General features: G+C 40.9%; 1 protein-coding gene across 2 annotated transcripts in view; it reads left to right on the top strand.

Moving 5' to 3' along the window:
• Positions 1-376: 376 nt before the first annotated feature.
• CPM (carboxypeptidase M) overlaps positions 377-22,844 on the top strand; it is a gene marked incomplete at its 5' end in the record, with an annotated part of 34,032 nt that continues 11,564 nt past the window's right edge. For both annotated transcript variants that reach the window (XR_014227833.1, XM_082308234.1), the window contains 3 exons: positions 377-499; positions 731-881; positions 19,648-19,745. Coding sequence is in view for 1 of the 2 variants with exons in the window: in XM_082308234.1 (XP_082164360.1) it covers positions 377-499; positions 731-881; positions 19,648-19,745 (372 nt within the window). The remainder of the gene's footprint in view (positions 500-730; positions 882-19,647; positions 19,746-22,844) is intronic.

Consider the following 22,844-nt stretch of genomic DNA (forward strand, 5'->3'; position numbering starts at 1 on the left):
CCCCCCGAGAAGAAAAATGAGGTAAAACCAGCAGGGACTCGGCAAACCGTGGCCGCGCTGTTTCCTCAGGACACCTCCCAGCAGCAGGGCCCGCCAGCGGGTCCGCGACGACACGAAGCCGGCCGCCAGCCGCATGTTCGAGCCCCTTCCCTCCCCTCAACCTACGAGGAGGAGGAGGAGGAGGAGGAGGAGGAGGAGGGTCGGTTTCACCCCGAGGGGCTGCCGAGGACAGCGGGGAGGGCTCCGCCGCCGCGCTGAGAGGAGCGGTGTCGCGCACAGGTGAGAGCTGGCGAGGCGGGAAGGAGGGAGGGGAGAAGGGGAGGGGTGTGCGTGTGTCCCCCTCTGCCCCTTGGGCGGGCCGGGGGGAGCTGAGTGGATGAAGCCCGCGTCAGTCAGGGGTAGGGCGAGGCCGGCGACGGGGGATGGCGGCGGCCCCCGCCCCGGGCGTTTGGGGCTTCAGTTGTGGAAGAGCGGCGGCACCATGCGGGCGATAGCCGGGGTAGGAGCGGCGGTTGTGGGTGGAGGGGGAAGGCACCTGCTCCCGGTGAGGGGAGACGGGCTGAGGCGGGAGGGCTCGCTGTGAGGGAAGACGGGCTGAGGCGGGAGGGCTCCCTCCGCGGGCTTGCCGCTGCCCCCGGCTCTGCCGCCGCCGAACGGCGGCGGCAGAGCCGGGGGCAGCGGCAAGCCCGCCGTTCCCCGCGGCTGATTTGGTTCATCTCTTTCTTTCCAGGACGTGGTGGGCATCTTCTGCCTGGTTTCTCTGGCGGCTGCGCTGGATTTCAAGTACCACCACGCCGAGGAGCTGGAGGCGTACCTGAAGGGGGTTCATGCCGCCTACCCCTCCCTCACCCATTTGCACAGCATCGGGCGCTCGGTGGAAGGTAAGGGGTAAGGGAGGGGGGGGAGCGAAGTCTTTGTATTTTATTTAAATTGGGACAAACGTGGGTAAAAGTGGCCTTGCGGTGGCGTTTCGTGCGGGCTGGCTGGCGGCGGGGCTGCTCTAATCGCAAGTGGCGGGTGCCTCTCTGCTTAAATCTCTGTGAAGTTTCCTTTTCCTCTTGCTTAAGCGTGAATAACAAACTCTGATGACACGTATGACGCTTCAGCTCGGGTGGAAGTTCTCCCAGCACCTCCTGAGTGGCAATTTCAGTAACAGGGCTGTCCTTTAAAGAGCTTAAAACGCGTGGTACCCCGTTTGCCAAGTGCCCATTCTAGGTGGGGCTGTAATAGGAGTGTGTGTTTTCCAACTTGTGGGCATGTTAAAAATATCTTCTCTTCTGGCTTTACCTATTATTCCAGTAAATCTGGACTGACTAGAAAAAGGATTTCAAATTCCATACTGATACAAGGCCCTGTGTTTTAAATGAAGAATGGGATTTCAGTCGCAAATCCTACAGGAAAATACACCTCAATCAATAATCACCTTTCTGTCCTTACATAGATATCTTAATTTGTCTCTCTATGATTGGTACTTTCTTACAATAAATTTATAGGAGAAAAAGGGACTTTTTCATTTGTTTAAAGAGATTACAAAGTTTAGTGTTTATTAGCATATAAATACTTTAATGCACACCTGTCTAGTTTTAAGCAAAAAAACCCCAACTTAAGTAGATTTCAATTCAGAAAATTAAATCACTACGATAGGAGGTATAAAACTAGATAGAGAAGTTCATTCTTCAGAGAAGTTCATTCTTCAGAAACATCATCTCTTACTCTAATCCCATTTCATACCACTGGAAGGAGGCAGTTGTAGCATCTATTATCAAATCTATGCTTGTGTTAAAAAAAAAAAAAATCTATATCTTTCTGGGTAGATAATCATGAAGAATGCTCGTAGTTACTTTTCATAGCTCCTTCCTTGTGTTACCATGTGTGTCTTCAAATTTTTTAATTATACTTGTATTTGCCTGGGACGTAACTTTTAGTTGAAAAGAGGGTTCTGTTTCAGGGAGATATCAAACAGCTGTCATGCTGCTATGGATATGTGATCTTGTCTCTGTGCATGCCTGCACTCTTTTTTTTTTTTTTTTTTGAAAGTCTCATTGTGGGAAGACTCAAACTAGACAAGGAATCTTAAAGTTATTTAAGTTGCGTTCTTGGTTTCATCAAAGGTAGAATCATATTGGATTGTGTTTTTCATCCACACAAGAGAAGGCTAGTCCCTTTAAGTACGGTTCCCTCCAGTACAAACTACCAATCATCCCCATCCTCATTTCCCTACCTTGAGGGGACTTACCTAACATTTTAATGATAGGACTAGATTCTGACTTTTCTGGCATCAACTCTCTTGGCTTATCTTCGTGCAGGTAGGACAAAACCTTTCATCCAACCTGAGAGATTGAAATTTTGGCTTTTACATATCTAGACATCTGAAAGTTGATAACATGAAGTGTTCAACTTGTCTGAGTTCCATCAGCATGAAAACAGGAAATGCATCATCTCTTGATTGTGAGTGAGCAGTGCTTTGAAACGTCATTCAGATTTTACTATATTGCCTTCTGCTTTGCCAAACTGTGCAAGAAAGGAGAATTATGTGGGCTCTCCCTTGTTCTGCCAGCTACATATCATGATTCACAAAAAAGTGATCACTTAACACTTTTTTTTTTTTTTTTTTTTTTTTTTTATATATCCTGCATGCCTGCAGTATTCCTCTGAATGGAATAGGTGAGCAGTGGAAACTTTCTCAGTGCCATATAAAGAAGAATGGCAGTAAAAAATGTTCAGTGCTTCCTTCTTTTTTTTTCTAAATGTTAAGAGATTTCTACCTTTGTTAAGAAATGTGCCTTTGGAGTCCTCTGAAATATGGTATAGTACTGAATTAGGGTGTCTCTTTTTTTTTTTTTTTTTTCTTCCCCTCCCCCCCCCCCCCCCCCCAAAAGAAAGTTTTGTGACAACAGTGATTATATAATTTCAGTGAAAATGAAGTTTCAATTTTGGTTAACGGGCTGAAGTTCTATTCCTCTTTTCTCAGTTAAGCTGACACAAACAAGAATGTATGTGCGCTTACTTGTATGGGTTTACTAGTGTTGTCCCACTACCAATTAGCTAAACCATAATAGCAAAATGTATTTATTGACGATGAGAAACAGAAATTAATTTAAATATTATAAAATGGAGATCAATGTGACGTAGTAAGTTTTCTATTGAGCTGTTGACATTCTTGATATGGAAATTCTTGATGATGAATACAAAATCTTATAGATCAAAGTGATGGCTATAAAGCCACCAGACATAATTTTACTGTTATCATGAATGGTTATTGTTCCTATGTTATTCTTAAATGTAATCTAGCTTTTACTCTAATTTTATCTAATAATCTAGTATTATATGCTGCCATCTAGACTTGGATTATGAAGAGTGTGAAGTAAAGGCTTGACTTTTGTTTGGCATGTGTAGACCCGGAGCTCTGCGAGGGTATAGAATCCACTCTTAAAAGCCCAAATGTGGAGGGTGATAGGGACTTGTGTATTACCACTTCAGAAAGTGATTGCAAGTAGTTCTTTAACAGAAATACCTAAACACTCTTTGTGTCAGAAGCCTCACATGCTCCAGGCGGGTCATAAAGTAATTTGAGTCTGGAGGCCATCTAGTTTGAGCTCCTGTTCAAAGCAGGGCTAACTTGAAAGTTAGATTATGATGCTCAGGGCCCTCTCCACCCAAGTTTTGAATATCTGCAAGGGTGGAGATTCTACTGGGTCTCTGGGTACCCGATTCAATGCTCAACTACCTTTGTTGTGGAAAAATGTTTTCTTGCATCTGATCAGAATTTCCCTTGCTGTGAGTTGTTACCTGCCCTTTTGCTGTGCACGTCTAAGAAGGGTCTGGCTCTGTCTTCTCTATAATGTCCCTTTAGGTAGTGGAAGGCTGTAGCTGTACCATCCTCCAGGCTAAACAAACCGAACTCCCCAGCCTCTTCTCAGATGTAGTGTGATCATTTCAGTGGCCTTCTGCTGGACTTCCTCCAGTGTGGTGTTGTCTCTCTTGCACTAGGGAACCCATAGCTGGAAACAGTACTCCAGATGTAGCTTTACTAATGTTGAGTGGAGAGGAATAATAATTTTCCTCAAGCTGCTCTCTTATGTTCTTGCTGATGCAGCCCAGCATACAGGTTACCTTTTCTGCTGTGAGAGCGCGCTACTGACTCACACTTATCTTGTCCACCTGGACATTCCTCCCACACCCTGCAACCCCTACAGAGCTGCAACCTAGCCAGCCTGCAGCCTGTACAAGCATGGGGTTATCTTCTTGCGCTGATAATCCCAATATGGGGTTCTTCCATTCCAGGTTCAGGACTTTGCATTTGCTTTTGTCAAACTTGACAAGTTTTCTGTTGACAAATTCCTTCAGGCTGTCATGGCCTCTCTGAATGGCAGCCCTGGCCCTAATGAAGATGTTAAACAGTATCAGCTTCAGTATTGACCCTTGAGGAATGCTGCTAATAATTTGCTGTCACTTGAACCACCAATTGCTCAGCCCAGCCATCTTCTGACCTCACCATAGTCTACTCCTCTAATCCATATGTTCCCAGTTTGTTTACAAAGATACTGTGAGGGTGCCTGAGCACTGGAATAGGCTGCTCAGGAAGGTTGGGGAGTCTCCATCCTTGGAGATATTCAAAAGCCATTTGGACACAGTCCTGGGCAACCTGTTGTAGGTGGCTCTGCTTCAGCGGGGAGGGTGGACCAGGTGACCTCCAGAGGTCCCTTCAACTGATTCTGTGGTTCTGTTGAAAGCCTTGCTAAAGTCAAGGCTGAAGAAACAGAGTGCTTTCCTCTCTCCCACTAAAGCAGTCATTTCTGCATAAAAAGCAAGCAGTCAAGTATGATTTGTCATGGATAAATTTGAGGTGAGATTTACAAAGTGTGTTTATTTGATGTATGTAGACTGTAACAGCAATGTACACAACAGAACCAGTACCAAGAGCCTCACTGGAAAACAAACTAAACGACGCCTAATCTGTTTGGCGTTGGTTTACATCACTATATGAAAATTCACTGCTCCTCTGCCAGATTACTGGGAACACCTCTGCCAAATTACTGGGAAGAAAGTGTTCTAGACTGGGAATGGCCTATTCAGCCTCTAAGTCTGTACATTTGGAAGCTATGGTATTTAATTATGCATCTCATCTGCTAAGCTATTATCCTTAAATGAGGGGAGAAGGGAGCTTAAAAAGATGTAGCCCATTGGCTGACAAAACTGAGTGTTATCTGTTTGGTCTAATTTAGTAGGTAACCTCAAATACCTCAAGATTTGTAGGCGATTTGTGTGTTTGAGAGACCTGGTATGGTCTTATAAGCAGGTAGGCAGAGATGTGTGATGGCACAGAAAACACCTTGATTCTTTTATATTGTTTCAGATGTGTTGTTGAATAAGTTCCTAAAAATCTTTGGCAGGAGCTCTGTTTTCTGACATGTACAATATCCAACCTTAGTACAATATGTGCACTGTATAATAATAGAGGAGGCTGCAGAGCTGTGTCAGTCTGGAGAATGGGACCTGGTGTAATCATATTAACCTGTCCTGACTAATGCCACCCCAGTGAAAAACAGACTGACTCTTCAGCAAGCAAATGGTACAGTGTGCATTATCAAAAAGAAAATATTTTACCTATGTGTATGATCTGTGGCTTTTCACTGTTCAAGATACTGTGCTGTTATTCTTCTTTGGAAAGAAAATGAGGGTGGTGGGAAGGAATTCTAATAGATACACCTGATGACCACCTTAGGAGAATAAAGGCAAGAAACATTGAAAGAGCTGAGTGGCTTTTGTAGTAGATCCACACTCTTTAAAACATGCTTTTCAGATACACTCTGGATTCAGATAAAGTTATAGCATGCCAATTACAGCTCAGTATAGATCTAGCTTTTCTGGAGGCCACTCTGCATTTTTAGAATTCCAGTCAAATTGGAACAGTTGTAAACATCATCCTTAAGCCAGATCCTGCTCACTGAGCAAAAAGTTGAGTATGGTTAAAGTACCTCTGTCTTTACATAGTGATGAGCTTCCAAGTTGACTTAATAGATTAACATCTCTTTGGCAGATTCTATCACTGGAGAGACAAAAAGCAAAACAAAACAGAGTGACCAAATTTTATTGTGGTTTCGTTAGAAACTTTCAGAAATAGCTTTGTGCAAAAGAGCTGTCTTGAAAGCATTTTTAGGTGAGAACTATGTAGTTTAATCATCCTATTCTGCTGCTTACTATTCAATTGCGCTCTCTGTTGCCCTTGAACTGGCACATTCCATCCATTAATCTTAAGCACTTTGCTAACTTTCACTAGTCCACCAAAAAAAAAGAAAATCTCACTTACTAGCATTCTGCTGTCCCTGCTCTATAAACAGAGAGGCTGAAGCATGCGGGGGGGGGGGGGGGGGTGTGTGCGTGCGTGTTTGGTTGGTTTTTAAAGTCCATGCAGGACTTCCCCATGGCTGTGTGCATAGAGGCTGCTATGTCCTACAGGAAAGGTGTACTCAGCAGGCCAGGTTTCTCAGTGGCTCAGAGGTGCCTCTTGGAGCTCATTATGTCTCCTTCTTGCCTGCATTCATGGGTTTCCCTCCTCGGAAAACAGAAGGGAATGGCGCATGCCCAGGTTTCCATCTGATAAGCAGCTGTGACTTCAGCAAAAGGGCTCATTTGGTATTAGGATTCAGTAGTGCAGTGAGAAGTGTGTGCTTGCCTGGTAATAGGGTTAATAGAGAACCTAGGCAATTAACCTGTCCCTGACATCATTCTGCACAAACATCAGTGGAACCTGTGTCCAAGATATGCCAGGGATCAATTTAAATCTCCCGACTGTTCTGATACAGTGTGATTGATACTTTTAGGCATTTACGAGAGGCTATTGAACAGGGGAGTGGTTAACTTCAGCTTCATTGCACTCCAGTGAAAATATTTAATAATATAAGACCAGGTATTGTACTTGTCTATATATTGATAATCTGTGTATGTAGCTGAAAAATGATGTCTACCTGGGGAAAAATCGGAACTTATTTTCAGACATTGCTTGTGATACAGTATGGAAGGAGCCTGGGTCACTACTATCAATAGTAAAATGCACTGAAAATTTTATTGAATTTACATTAGAAACACTTACATTCTGGATGTTTTTACTTTGTGTAAAGTACTAGAAGACAAGTTTTGCTGCTGGAGAAAACAAAACTGAAATATGTATCCATAAAATGTTGGTACTCTACTGGAATTGATGTTCTTATCAGGTTAGTTTCAGGCGTCCTGGCACTGTACAAAAATAGAATGAGGAGGTCGTACATATCCCAGTGTACTTTGAGATAAGTTTCTTTGTATCACCCATTATTAAATGTTTGTATAAACTAAATGCAAGTACTAGTGTATTTAAAAAGAAGGAAGAAAAAAAAGGTGATAAAGAAGACTTTGTCTTGAAAACAAACAAATTGTCTAGAGAGAAATCCACAGGGAATGTGATGTCTTTAAAGAGAATATTGCGGTTATTTTTTCTGTGATTATATGATATGAGGTATGTTTGTTTAGGAGAGCATTACCTTCTGTTTGTTCCATTTGAATGACTGCTGCAGATGGCTTTCCTCCTGTCTCCAGTTGTTGATGTCTCCCCTTCCCTTCTCTCTTCCTCATCTCCCACCCCACAAATTTCCTTAGTACTGCGAATTACAGGCTCATTGTGCAAGCATGGCCTGTGTAGATAATATAAGCATTGAAATTTTCAATGTTCAATTTTAGAAACAAGAATGAATGAAACATTTCCCACTCTGAGGGCCTCATGTAAAGCACATTAAAGTCACTTGGCTCAAGTCCAGAGTTTCATTTTAAAATGGGCATTCTAAAATTTATAGTGATAGTTAAATTTTTACCCATTCTTGCCTGCTTGTCTTCTGAAATTTTTTTCCCCTTACATGCCACTTCCTCTCTTTGGTCTTTTCCTTCATAACCATCTTTGCGCTAGTCTTCATCAGTACTTGTGGCATATAAATGCATGTTTACAAGATTCTAAGTAGGTTTATATGTTCGTTTTGTTGAAAGAGTGTTTGGGTTCATGGATGGACTTATCTTAACAGCCTTGTAAACTCTATTTGCAGCATATTATGTGAGTCACTGATGGGAAGGGAGAAAAACAGAGGAGGGAGAGGACTGGCTCCTTCGGGGTTTATCTAGTCAAGGATAAACCATGACTTTAAAAATAAGGAGTATTAGCCTGTATTTTTAAAAATCTTCAGCTTTCAACCGAGCTTTGCTGTTGAATGTTGAAACATAGTTTCATATTTCATCTGACTGCATCCTCTAGCAATTTAATTACCAGAATTAGTTTAAATGTGAATACTGTGTATGTCTACTTATAGGAAAAAAAGCCATAGCACTTCTGCCTTCTGCAATAGTAGTTTGACTACTGTAATGTGACACAGGTAGTTCATGTGCAGTCAGTCTTCCAATAGCCAAGTACTAAGATTTTGCCTGATGATTACATGACTTAACATTGCTTTCCTGTCAGTATGGCTATGCTTTTTATGCAAGTAATTTTATAAAAAGTACGTATGTTGGTCAGTGTCAGATGTTTAAAGGATTGATATGTTAAGATGTTACTCTTAGAGATGCAGTTACTGACTGAGCATGTTCCTATTCTCTTACAGTGAAAGTAAAAGAATTTACTTAAATCTTTTCTTCTTTATGCTTCCTGTGAATTGGTCAATCATCTTTGTCTTGCCTTCTATGCTATCTCCTACACCTAAAAATAATAATGAAAGTGTGTGTATGTATTTTTATGTGTTGTGCAGTTTTCTTTTACATACGTGCATACATACACACAAATGAAACTTAAATACAGTTCTCACAGAAAATCTTGTGGGAAGTTTTTTTCTCTGAAACCTGCCATATCAGAGATTCCTGTCCTAGCCAAAAAAAAAAAAAAAAAAGTTCCTTTCAAACAACTGTTTGACAATTCTTTATCCTAGCAACATAGATCAAACACTTCTTATATAAAAACTGTTATCTAGTACTGGAATCTTTATGTTGTAACCTTAGAAATAGCCCACTGTTCCTGTGAGCAGCATTTATTTAAAACCAGTGTTCTGGGAAGAATCTCTCCTCTCTTGCCTCCTCTCTAACCCTTGCTTTGTAGTTGTCTAGTTGCAGCATATTTGTCAAATTTTTCTTCAGAGCAGTAAAGGCCTTAAGCCTGCAGCCATCCTGTTTTCCCTCAGCAAGATTTTGCAGCTTCCCATGTTTGTTTAGAAGTAGACAGAATTGACAAGTGGATATAGTAATTCACACCAGTGAAGTCAGCAATGCTAGGGAGCCTGTGTAACGTAGAATCAACAATTGCAGCTGGTTGGTGCAGTTTGATTCTTGGCTATCTCCATATCCTTTAGCTGGTGTTGAGAAAGTAAGTATGTATAAGATGTTGTTTTTTTTTTTTTTAAAAAAAAAAAAAAAAACACAAACAAACAAAAACAAAAAACCAAAAAACACAAAAGCGTAGAGCTCAGGATACTAAGAATGGTGCACAGTGGACAGATAAATTGCTGGGTTTTTTCCCCTCGCTTCTTGTAGGATTCTATTTTTTGGAGCATTGTACTTAAATTTTTTGCCATGTAAATAAGAGATGTGATCTTGAAACATGGCTTGTGATCCTTTGTATAGCTCATAACTATACTGACAGTTTAACTCTAATTTATGGTCTGCTGATTGCAAAGGGCAAATTAAACCTGTACTCTTACTTCAAGTTATTTTTTATATGTAACTGAGTGTTGTCTTACACTGGTCCTAAATGAGTAGTCACTTCCTCAGACTGCTGTTTTTCGGATGCTGTAGAGTAGCACAGGAAGAGAAAGAGATTCTCTGATAAAGAAAAAAAAGAGAAAGCATAACCATTAATCAAGAGATGGCCTTCAATTAAGGGTCTTCTACCACCAGATTAGGTCTGTTTATTAGCCTGTCACAGCCTACATTTGCTGGTCTTTGGGTTGTGCTACAGGGCCTATATTTCCCTAGGAACAGGGAAAATCGGGTGAATATTGATGTTAATGATCAGTGATGTAGGTTCAATTGCCCTTTCAGTACAATATTGTTAATTTAAAAAAAAAAAAATCCAATCACAGACATACTTAAAAACAAATAAAACTCTTATCCTATGCCTATGCCAGATTGTCAATCTGTCTGCGTTCTCCTCTTATTTGAGGAGAGCACAGTAACGCATCCCTCCTACCCCACTTCAGGAGATGAGGCTTTTTAGTAGAAAAGTGTTTCTAGTAGCTTTTTATTCGTGCCCCACAAAAGGAGAAGAGCAGTGCACCTTGCATCCCTTCTGGATGCCCTTTCTGCCTAGGACCTCTGGCCGTAGATCCTTGGAGCTACCAATGTTGCTGATTCTCAGGGCTGCCTAATTAAAGCTTTACTGTATGTAGTAGCTATGGTATGGCATATTGTGTTCAGCTAGTTCACATAAGTACAAATGGAGACCTACTTATAATAAATTAATTGATAGGCAAGATGTGACTTCTAACCCTGAAGCATTTGTTCCTTAGGCAGTTGTTCTATGCATGATTATGCATAGAAGAGAGATCTAGATTTTTTTTTAAGGCTGTTTTTTTTTTTTTCTCCTTTGAATGAAAGCCAGGTGTGCACGATTGCTAGTTCTGCTTTCTGAACTCTTTATGAATTAGGTAGCTACTGGAGATGGAAACAAATAATGCATAGGGCTGACTGTAGCTCTCTTTCCCTTCCAGCTGAGAGATTACCCTCCCTGTGAAGTGCTCCACTTCTGGCACAGTAACTCTTACAATCTACGCAGTGGTTCAGATGTGAGGAAAAGGCTAGAGGATGCTTCTAAGCAGATGATTCTGCAGTTTGATATCTGGGGCTTACTTGTTGTTATGGGAAAGGTCAGTCTGTGGCGGTTGGGCTTACTTAATTAAATGACTGTAGCTGCTGTGTAACATGCTGAGCTCACAGTGGATTTAGGACAGTTGAGTTGCATTTCCTGTTTGTTCCTAGCCAATGTGTTCTACATCCATGGCTCTTGCAGTTACCTGGGGCATTTAAAGAGAGCTTGAGCAGATCTGAAAAAGTAATATTTATCCTAAAGCTAAGACAAAAGTGAACTATATTCTCAATAAGAAATATAGTCCTACTGTGTCAGCTCAAAAGTCCAGTCTGGTCCAGTATTCTTTTTTCCAAGAATAGCTAGAGACAAGTCTAGGAATAGGGTAGGCACAGAGTGATACTTCCCCAGTATGCGCTTCTAGCAATGTGCAACCTGGCTGTTTCCGGCAAAGCGTATTTCCTAATCGTGGTGGACCTAAAGTAGGTTAAAGTACAAAGCTTGCTTTGATACACAATTGCATGAGGCTGATATCAAAATCCAAGAGGAAACAAAGGCCACCAGAACATGTTTCTCAAAGAGACAAAGGACTAAGTTACTCTGTTTGTAGGTAGTAACACTGCGTGAATTTTAGTTCCTTGGAGTGTCTGTTGCCTTTCCTAAAAGGCAGTAAGTAATGTTTCTAAGGAGACATTTTGTTACCCATTTTGAGAGAGAATCTGGAAGCAACTGGTCAAAGTAATGTAGCTTGTTAACTAAACCAGAAACAGATGATGATGATAAGGATTGGATTCTTTATAAAAGTTAATCTATCTTGCATTTTTTTTTCCCTCCAGCCAGTTTAAAAAAAAAAAAAAAGGGGGGGGGGGGGGGCGGCGGGGAGGAAGCTGCTCACTGCCTGAATTTGTAGGACTGTGCTTGCCAGTGTTGAAATGTGTATTGTTCTGGGCTTCTTCTTCTTGGAGCAAAAATAATGTCTGGGATCTGCCAGGAATGTTTACCGGACATGCATAGCAAGTCTCTTGACAAGGCATTTCAATGCACCGAACCCTCAGAGTGCACCAGTTACTTCTCAGCCATGTAGGAGCAACAACCTGTAGTCTCCTCCTGGTTTTCTACTCCCTCTTTTGCCTTCAAGTGGCAGGAATAGTTTTGGCCGCCTCTGCCTCTGGTGGTAAAAGGGTAGGCCAAATAAAACTGTTGAACCTGGATAAACTGCACTTGGAAACAAACCATCTCCCTCCTTGTGCCTGGCTTGTATTATACACAATCACTCTGCTCATGATGATCCAATGGTGCTAATGTGAACAGGTAATATTTCTTTCTTTTATGTATACAATAGCTTTTCTGAAAATTACTACCTGCATACCAGTTTCACACCTTTCTCAGAAAATAAAGCACACATTTTCAGAACTAGGTTTAAAAGCCCTGTGGTAATAGAAGCAAGAGTTGGTGAAAAAGGATAATTGTCTGGTTTCTGGGAGTGAATATGAAACAAGTTAGTGTAAATAGGGGGGAAAGCCTGTTCAGGTTAATTCCATGTGTCTGTGGTGGTCTCTTCTTCTCAATGAGCAATACTGAATAAGGTTAGTGTATATTAATTTAAAAACAGTGTTCCCTTTTGGGTTGTTTTTTGTTTGGATTTTTTAAGTTTACTTTTATTTCTTGAATTGTGTTTGAATAAACTGTAAGGTGCTGTTGTAGAGACTGCTCTGGATTGGCAATTTTCCACGGTTTTGTGTACAAAGAGCATGCTCGGCTTGATTATGAGAACTGGAAGTGGTAGTGTGATGAGTCATGTATAAGTAGGAAAGAAAGGGTTGTCATTCCCGTAAGATACAAGTCCTGTGAAATTGTCTAAAGCAGCTATGGATGTCCCAATCAACCAAAGATATGTAAACCTTCAGGAAGATAAGCAAGCACATGAACCATGAACTGTTTTGATTCCCTTCCCTTCTCAAGTGCTTTGGTTACAAATAAACAGTGTCTATTTTTTTTTTTTTTTTTTAAAGAGTCATTGGTTATTCCTGCAGTTCTGCTTCTAAATTAGATTGGCTGGTATAATCTCTGGAAGTAGATAGGTGCTCATTAAATAGTGGGAAACTGTTACTTTTATTTTATTTAACTGTTACTTTTTATTTTATTAACAGTTTAGCAACTGTTATCCTCAAACAAGCATCTGCTCCCTTATCAATGATTTTTACTTCTTCCAACAGCTTATTAAGACAACAGTGTGGTTAGAGTAGTTCTTACTAAGTATGATCTCTTTTACAGTCTCTCCATTAAGCAGGATACTCGGGGAAACAAAACAAGTAGTAAACCTTTTGCCCCCCTCCCCATATAAGAAGTGCTATCAGTTTGGGGTAGAGGGGGTGGCCATGGTAGACCTGCAGTCTAATGTTACCTTGGGCTCTTTCGGGTTTGTTCTGCTTACCTGTGCACCGTGCTGAATATTGCCAAGTGTGCCTGGTTAACATGTGATTGATCCATATCTTTTTCATCCTTCAAAATACCTTGAAGACTTTCTTATATTTAAAGTGTCCTAGCTCTTCTTGGGATACCAACTTTGTTCATTACGAATGTCAGTCCAGGCTGACTCTTTAGATGATCCTTTCTGTCTCAGTGGCCCATGAGAACATGGTATACTGAAAGTGAGGATAAACTCACAAAAGAATCTGATGTACTACAGTTGTTCATACAGAGGTCTATCTGACCCCAGCTTCAGGTACATAGGTTTTTCTGAGTATAAACTAGACATTTAGAGCATCTGTTTTCTGAGCAGACAGCTGCCTTTTTTGGCTGTTAATTCACAAAATTTATATCCCCAAAGGATACATTTATATTACTTACCATAATCTGGTAGGTGCTTTGCTCAAGTCTGGCTAGATTAAACTCACATATTTGTTCATGTTTGTAAGGCTACTTACAAGCTACATAAGCATTTAATGTCTTTGTATTTCCATCTTCTTGCCTATGTGTGTGCACATAGGCGGCAATTGTACTCCTGTATTACGCACTGACAGTACTGGGCTTTGCAGGGAATACAGGTACAGATCAGAAAAATTAAAAACCAAAGAATGGTTAGTGTTAGCATGGAAACAGATTTACCGTGAATGTGATTTAAAAGTTAGAAGTGATAAAGCCAGGACTGACTTCTTGATCTCTGTCTTCCTGCAAGATAAGGAACTTCATGTAGTAATACGCATAGTTTGACTTAGTCTCAGAAAATAGGTGTCAGATGCAGCTGGGAAGATACCCTGACATAGTTCTGCAATAAAAAGAAAACTGTAAAGATGCCTTAGTATCTTCCATGGTAACAATTAACCTAGATTTACACTAGTATTACAGGTAGCCAGTAAGGATGGAGTATCCCAAGACATAGCAGAATATGTTCCCAAATGCAGTTAGGGAAATGTTTCCAATATTAGTATGCATACTTAAAGTGGATTAAAGAGCATATGAGAGATTATGTAGGAATTGTGGTGTATCTACACAAGAATTTATCAAGGAGTGACTCTCATGCCATCCCGTCTCCCCACAATATTTCGTATAAGTAATGCAGATGCTAGTTATTTGCATCATTTCTTTCTTCTGTCAAACCGTAATTATGTAGTAGTTGCTCTTGCAATGGGAGCTGTTATAAAAATCAGCTGGTATGTTTATTTCATTACTGTTACTTAATGTTCTCATCATAGAATCTAGGCTGAAGCTCTTCTGCTTACACTGGAATTGAGCAGGATTGGTATAAGCTATGCCTAAGGCATAGGCACCACCCTCTTATGTTCTCACTGAAGAAAACCTTGTCTGTCTGGTCCTTCTTCTTATTTTGCAGTGCTTTGATTGTATGCTTTGGGGGTCAGAAACATGTATTTTAAAAGTTCGTGTGGAGCACGATAGAATGAAGCCCTGATAGGGCGCGTTCTCAGGACTGCTGAAATATCAGTAGCCAATAACAATCTGAAGAATAATGATAAAGCTTTTAAGTTGTTTGCACTTCCTATTCAACTTCTCTATCTTCTTTTCTTACTACGAAGGTGGCCTTCCCTACAGCTTAGGGTCACATCTTTCTGGGTAATATGCAAACCACCCTGATAATATGCTACTTGGCCTGTAGAGTTTGTTGCCAAACGTGGGATAAGTAAGAGTGAAAGTTTTAAGGAAGAGGATATGAAATATAAAGAGAAGTAAATTGTTGTGGCTTATATCAAATCTCAAAAGCGTATTTTTTGAGGCCATTACTTTGATTTGGTGTAATGTCATGTTGTCTTTTTTCATAATCTAGCTTTATGCGTTTTATAGCTGGATCCAAGTAGATTCATATCTGAGTCTTGGATTTAGGCATCTAAAAAACTCAATTTTCTAGCTAGTGTCAGAACAAGTTTTGTATGAGCTATGTTCAGTGCTGTACTGTTCAAATAGGTATCCAGTCAGATCTGGAGCTGGAGTAAAGTGGTTTTGGTGCTGTTTCCCACAGCCTTCTCCTGGACAAACTGGCAGATACGGATTGCATAGGTGGCCTGTGAGATAGGTAGGAAACTGGCTAACAGGCCACACTTAGATGGTGGTCATCAATGTTTTTTACTCAAGCTGGCAGCCTGTCACAAGTGGGGGTCCACCAGGGATCAATACTGGACCCTACACTGTTCAACATCTTCATAAATGATCTGGACGATGGGATTAAAAGCACTGTCGCCACGTTTGCTGATGACACCAAACTGGGTGGTGAGGTGGACAAGTCAGAAGGGTGAGCCATCTTAGAGAGACCTGGACAGGCTGGAAGAGTAGGCTAGGAAGTATGAAGTTTAACAAAGACAAATGCAAAGTCCTGCACCTGGGACGGAATAACCAAAGAGCCCAGTACAGGCTAGGATCTGTGTGGCTGGGGAGCAGCCTTGCTGAAAGGGACCTGGGTGGGTCCTGGTGGACAACAGCTGAAGATACACACAACAAGCAGTGTGTCACTGAAGCAATGAAGGCAAATCGGATCCTGGGCTGCATCCGCAGGGGCGCAAAAAGATGTGATCATCCCACTCTACTCGGTGCTTGTCAGGGTGCACCTGGAGTGCTGTCTCCAGTTTTGGTCCCCACAATTCAAGAAAGATGTGGACAGACTGGAGAGGGTCCAAAGGGGGGCCACAAAGATGATCAAAGGGCTGGAGAACCTGCCCTGTGAGGAAAGACTGAAGAAGTTCAGGCTCTTCTCCCTGGAGAAGAGAATGCTCAGGGGGGAACCTCATCACAGGATTCTAGTACTTAAAGGGTGGCTACAAAGAGGATGGAGGCTCTCCGTTCACAAGAAGCCATGTGGAAAAAGATATGGGCAATGGATACAAGTTGCACCGGGAGAGGTTTCATCTCAGTATAAGAAGTTTTGTTTACAGTGAGAACAATCATTCACTAGAACAACTTCCCCAGGGATGTGGTAAAGTCCCTGCCACTGGAGGTTTTCAAGATGCAGTTGGATACAGTACTCGATAATCTCATCTAGGCTCCCTTTCCCATGGAAGGTTGGACCAGATGATCTTTTGAGGTCCCTTCCAACCTGGGCTGTTCTATGATTCTGTGATTGTTTCTATGATTAAATTGTTCTTGGACCTTGCATTCTAATGAGAGTCAGTCTTTCTTCCTCTTCTCTCTGTCCTGTGCCTTTCTAGGTAGGGACTACACCGACATGGATCAGCATTACTGCAGTTCCTACCCATGAAGTCAGTGTGCAATACATGGCCAGCCCAGGAGGACTGTAGTCAGCCTATTGATTTTTAGGGTCGAAGCGGACCTCCATACAAACTTTTGAATCAGTAGCCTAGCCTGAGCAGTACTGAAAGTGGGTCTGGTGCGTTGCCCAGTTATTTAACTTCATCTCCGAGCCATAACTTTCTTTGAAATGGCAACAGTTCTTTTTCATAAGTGAAGCTGTAAAGAACAAAGCGAAGAAAAGTAGAGATAAATCGCAGAACAAAACAAACCAGGGAGTGCAATCCAGACGGCAACATCTACAAATGATTTGGTTTCTTTCCCACTAGATCTGGAGACCAATTTCAATTCTCCATCTTAATTTCCAGTTTTTGTAGATCTGTTTAGAATACTGATACTATGCCATGAACTGTGGCAATGCTAGGAAGTTCAAAAAAAGACTTCTCATTCTACTAGAAGCTGTGTGATCTGGCTCTGTTCCAATACAAGCCTTGTTACTTGTCCCGAGACACACAGTTAGAAATACATCTTTGTCGTGATTACCTGAAATATAATTCACTAATTAGTTGAAGTCAGTTCTGGTTTGGCAGTGAGAAATGCCTTTTTGAGATACATTCAGTTGATTCAAAGCATGGGAGGTGGCTTAGCTGTTCACTTCATGTACAAAAACAGAGTTATCTAGGCTTTACTGATTAAAGGAAGCTTTATCTATATGCTGAATCTTTTTATATGCAGTAAATTACTGCTGTATGGAAAGAAATCTTACATCATCCCTTATAGGTACACTATCCAGTACTGCAGGCTGAGCAGACCCAGGAATTTATTTTAATTGTTAATGGTAGGTTTAATACTTCTCACAAGCTGGAAATGCCAGGAAATAATTGGTGTCTCAGTTAATGGGAGTGCTTATCATTTAGATGGCCCTCACACAAACTATAAACAGTCTAAATACTAATGCTGGAAAGACCAATTTAAATCAGTACTTAATGCTAGTCTATACTTAGCTCTTCCTTGTGTTTCCCATGAGTGCAATTCACAGTGATAGCAGCAGGAATGAGCACTGCTGATGGCAAGGCACTAGAATTTTTTTTTTAATTTGAAATCAGAATACAATATTATTTGTAGAAAGTCTTAAATGACAAAAATAACTGTACCATTTTAGCTGTACTTGGACTCTTGTTGCTTTAGTATATACAGTACTGAATCAGCGCTAGTGCTGCTATGGGGAAGCAGCTAAAGAATATGGCACTGTTCTACATAGGCTCATGAGATGCTCCAAAAAGTCTGTATGCAATGAATGTGGATGTTGTCATTGCTAGTAGCTGGTTTTGAAATGGCCCATGTGATCTGCATCCATTCATATAAAACCAGGGGCTAACATCTGGTCTGGTTATTGGTGAGATAAGATGCTTCATGTTCTAGGGACTACGGTATTGTTTGGCTGCTGTGATTGGTTGGGTATTTTATATATTAGATAATAATTATATACAGAAAGGTAATATAAATGTAGTGAGTACATTGGTTGGTTTAATGTCCTGATCCTGCACTAAGCTATCTCACCTTCGAGGTCACTGCTTTGTGCTTCTATAGGAAATCATGAAGGATTTGAGGAAACTAATGCTTTTAATCAGCACTTATTTCACTTACTCTGAGAGGGCTTTTTACATGTAATTCACCGAACCTGTTGGCTCTGAGATATTTTGAAGCCCTGTCTGTGCGCTTGGTACTCACGCTGAGAACAGGCAGTCCCAGGGCTGAATGAATTTATAACCTTATAGAAGGTCTATGTCTCCTCTGTAGGAAACCATGCATTTTACAGTTTAGCTGTATCCCCTTACATCTAGAAGAGAGAGCTGGGACACCATCAGGCCTCAGTGCAGTTTCAGTGCATCTTCTAGAGTTCCTTTTGGCCTCTTCAACATTTTCCTCCTATTCCTGAAGGTACTGCAGTTGCCACAGCATTTTTGTTTTCCTTTCGAGCTCCGTGATTGGCTCACTGCAGCTATACCATGAGGGTCATGGCTTCCACCTCTGGGAAACTGTTATACTCCAGAGTTTATTTACTGCAGTTTTGATGATCCACAAAGATTTAGGAAATAATGCTTTTTATAGTACTTCATATAGCAGCACCTACATTCTTCTTTCCTGTAAGTAGCAACAATGGCTGGACTCTGCTGGGACAGCTCATGGGTCCCAACAAGCCCTGCGTGAGAGCTGGGGGTGGGCAGCATGCATGCAAGGTCTGGGCACTAGCAATCTATAGGCTGTGACCGCTATTATCAAGGAACCGGCCCAGTTTCATTGCTGCCACCTACTGAAACTACAGCTTTCCACCTCATTGAGTGGACTAGTGGGAAGCATAGTTTTGCGGATGAAATCTGAAATGCCACAACATCACTAAAAATAATAATTGAAAAATGCCCTCCGCCCCCTTTAAATGAGGACTTCCAAAATGTATGTTTGTTTATTTTGTTATTAAAGTTCAGCTTCCTGTGCAGCTTTAGTGGTCCTAACTAATACTCTTTCTGTAGCTATTAATTCTTTCCCTGCTGATTTTTTTTGGAGTATGTGTCTGATACAGCTCTGCCTGGTATCTTCTGTTTTCTGAGCAGTAACTCCTGAATGTGTTTAGCTTTTCTGTGTTGTCTTAATACAAAAAAATTATGCTCTTTCTTTGTGATAATGGAAACATCTGTATGTACTTCAGAAAACTCTTATCATGATTTAATATTTTGGGGGGAAGAGTGTCTTTTATTTTAAATACTCTTTAGTTGCTTGGTGACTTTGCTTGACAAGATCTTGCTTGCTAAACTTGATCTGAAAAATGTTTATTACAAAAAAAACCCAAACTGTTTTCTAGCACTGATGAGATGCTTTTGAAATTGCAGGGTTCAATACACACTTCTGGTCAGAAGGCAAAACATATTTATTCCTATAACTAATTTAGCAAGTACTCATGGAGTAAAAAAAACCCACAGTCTACTTTGATATGCTATATATAGGACTGACTGGGCAGCAATGAAATATGAGAATGGTGTTTGTACGGTGGTCTTAATGACCAACTCTTTTTATTTTTTTTTTTTCTAGGGTTTGTATGATTTTTACATTTGTTTAAAAAAATGTCTTTTCCCCTTCCCCTCTTAAAGGTAGAGACCTGTGGGTTCTTGTTCTGGGAAGGTTTCCAACCCATCATAAGATTGGCATTCCAGAGTTCAAGTATGTTGCTAATATGCATGGGGATGAGGTACGTTTCAACTTTTACAATGTCATTTATACTAAATACACTTACCAGAGGCTTAGAGTGAACTTATCTCAGGTGTGTGCGACTTATTATTAAGGTATATCATACCTCAAAGAAGACCTAATATGTGTGCATTTCTTGAGGAATTTCAAGAATAAAGTCCCCTTGTTTTGGTGGAAGGGCTTTAGGAGACCTTACATCATGGTGAAGAGTCCTACAATCTTACACCTAAGACCTCTCTGAAGTAGGGAGCTCTGTCTTCTCCAGACAATAAACCCAGAGGCTTTAATTTTCCTGGCAATGAGTCAGATGCAGTAGTTTGCTTGTACATTGTTATTGCCTAGGCATGAAGTATGGCAGATGGAACTCTCCAAATACATCCTAAGATTGAATAATAATTCCTGTGAAGCACCAAATGAGTTATTTTAGAAAGAAAATTTCACTTGGGAACCTTAAGCTGGGAATACCTAGATTCACCTGAGATAACACAGTGAGTACAAGACAAAAAGCAATTTCAGGCTTAACCTGCTGTGGAAAGAATGCCCACTTATTAACGATAAAGGGAATAACAGTGATTGTGAGCCTTCCTGGTGTAGCACATGAATCTGAAACACAAAGACTCAAAGCTTCACTCTTCTCTATAATCTTTTCTTACTTTCTATATTTCCCTTGTTCTTTAGCTTTACCTGTTTTAATTAGTCATGTTCAGGATAAGTTTAAATTACACAATATTTTTCTATGCAGTCTTTAATGTGAAGGGTAAATAATTCAACAGAGAAATGGCAAAATTTATGTTTATACATTTATATATATGCTAGACTGTGAATTCCCAAAACTAAGAAAAATAGATGTAGTAGGAAGTGTATCCTGTGTAAAGTGTAACATATTGCAAGCTATTGCTGTTACCAATACTGTGTGAGCACTTGCACGCCTACAGGCACTCGTGACATTATGTGCCAAGAATTTTCCCCAAGTTAGACTAGTTTCACCTTGTTTGACAGTGGCTATGTTCGAAGTGCTGCTGGGAGTCTGACTGCTTTGGAATTTAACTCTGCGTGGGAGGAAGCTGATTCATGGTTTCAAATGGGTACATGTGTTACTGGATGCCCAAGATAAGGTTTGCAACTCCTAAAACCTGGTGTATGTCAGCAGGGTTGTCCAGGGTGCCTATGAACTGAGGCTCCGTGTGACAATCCCTGCAGACTGCTGAAGGGAATTGCAAACCTGTGGCTACAAATGACCCAGCTTTGGTGGGGAAAGAGATGGAGGGCAGGATATGATCTCATCCAGAATGGCCTGGCTCTCAAATCCAATATTGCTGGACCGCAGAAGGCCACTCCTCTTATTGAAACCTCCACAATGAAGCACTCCTGCCATTATCACTGCCCAGCTGGATATGCACAAGGAACTTTGACGATGGAGACACATGCTGTTTGCATATCCACAGGGTCAGGAATTGCTGGAGATCAGGCAACCTGGATCACTGCCTAGGATCTAAATTTTTATATTGATTTTGTGAGGAAATGAGGCAAGACTTTTTTTTTTTTTTTAAGTGTCTGGCACTGTGTCTGAGTTTGTCTGAGCAGGGTTGATCCTTGAGCTGCCTAGGTACCATATAGCAGTAAATGCCATGCTACATTCCAGCTTGTTCATTAGATCAAGCATTCACCTAGGGAGGATCCTGGAAATAGAGCTATTCCTCCTTTTCAGGCCCTCGTGATGATCTTTGCCTTATAGGTTTTTTTTGTGTATGGACATAACACACAGTTGGTGTTTGTTTTTCCTATCTGACCATAAATGTATTTCAGATGGCAGGAAATAAATTCCTCATATAGAGAAGCATTGGAGAACTTGAATATTTTTTTTCCCATAATCTAAGATTCTGCTGGACTAGTCACTGGGGAAAGATTCAACTACTCCTATAATATATTAAGCAGATAAGTTTTGCACTAACTGCGTGACAAGCTTCAACTTGTGTTCCATAGTCTTTCTTAAGTTAAAATTGCAGGATTATGGCTTCATTGATCTAGTTAGGTCTTTTGTGCTTCAGTGATGCTTTCCATAAATGGTACAAAGTGAGAAAAGTTCTGTTCTGAAGTCTTGTTTGGTGATGTTGCCCTTCTGACCTGTTATGATCACACAAATGACACTTTTCTTTTTTAACTCAGCTGACCGGCTCCTCTTAAAAAACTAAAAGTTGGGGGGGAGCCTGAATTGCATGTATGCAGGCAGTTCACATGTGCTGCTGGAAGAAAACCTAGACTATTTGGAGAGCTTCACAACAGGGAAGTTCTAATAAAATAATGTGAGTACACAATACTAGGAAGAGAGTCTTTTTTTTTCAGAACTGGAAAGATTTATTTTAAGTAGGTTAATTTTTCTTAATACTGTAAGACATGACATGGCAAGGTTTAAATGATTTTATTTTGTGATCACCATTGCCAAAGAGGGTGAATTTTTGCCCCAGATCCCCAGAGATGCAACAAAAGACGTATCCCATTCTTTCTGTGCCTGTATGAAGTTGGATGCCATTTTTAGCAGTACTTTCTGTTTAACCCAAGCCAGATTAAAACTGATAATTAGCGGTAGTTCAGTCACTTGCAGCTATGTGATACTGTAATCAAAATGGCACTAATAGACTGCACAATGCACAAGCCTGTGAAATGTTAATAAAGTCTGCACTGAGGAAGATGAGGGAGAGGTTTCCTGCTGTTCTGGGGCAGCTCTCATTCTGAATTAGGCAGCAGCCCCTCTTGTCCCAGGCTTGTACTCTTACTTGAAAGTATGTACACTCACATGTTCCTCTCTGGGGAAAAACTCATTCCACTTAACATTGACCACAACCAAACCCCCAAAGACTCCTAAGTCATAAATGGAGCAGAACAATCACCTTTTGACCAGCTGTACTAGTGAGTTGAGTCCAGTCTACACAACTGAACTGTAAGATCTAATTAGAAGGCTGTTTCTGAACCATGTATATCACAGCAGGAAAACTCTTTAAGGAAAAGCTTGTCTGAACAAAATGTAAGCTACCTGTGCATTTCTGCTTGTCCCCTTTAATATATTAAGTATATGGCTTCCTTAACTTTCTGCAGCTATAGT

The sequence above is a fragment of the Platalea leucorodia genome (assembly GCF_965183815.1).
Source record: "Platalea leucorodia genome assembly, chromosome: 4".
Lineage (NCBI taxonomy): Eukaryota > Metazoa > Chordata > Aves > Pelecaniformes > Threskiornithidae > Platalea > Platalea leucorodia.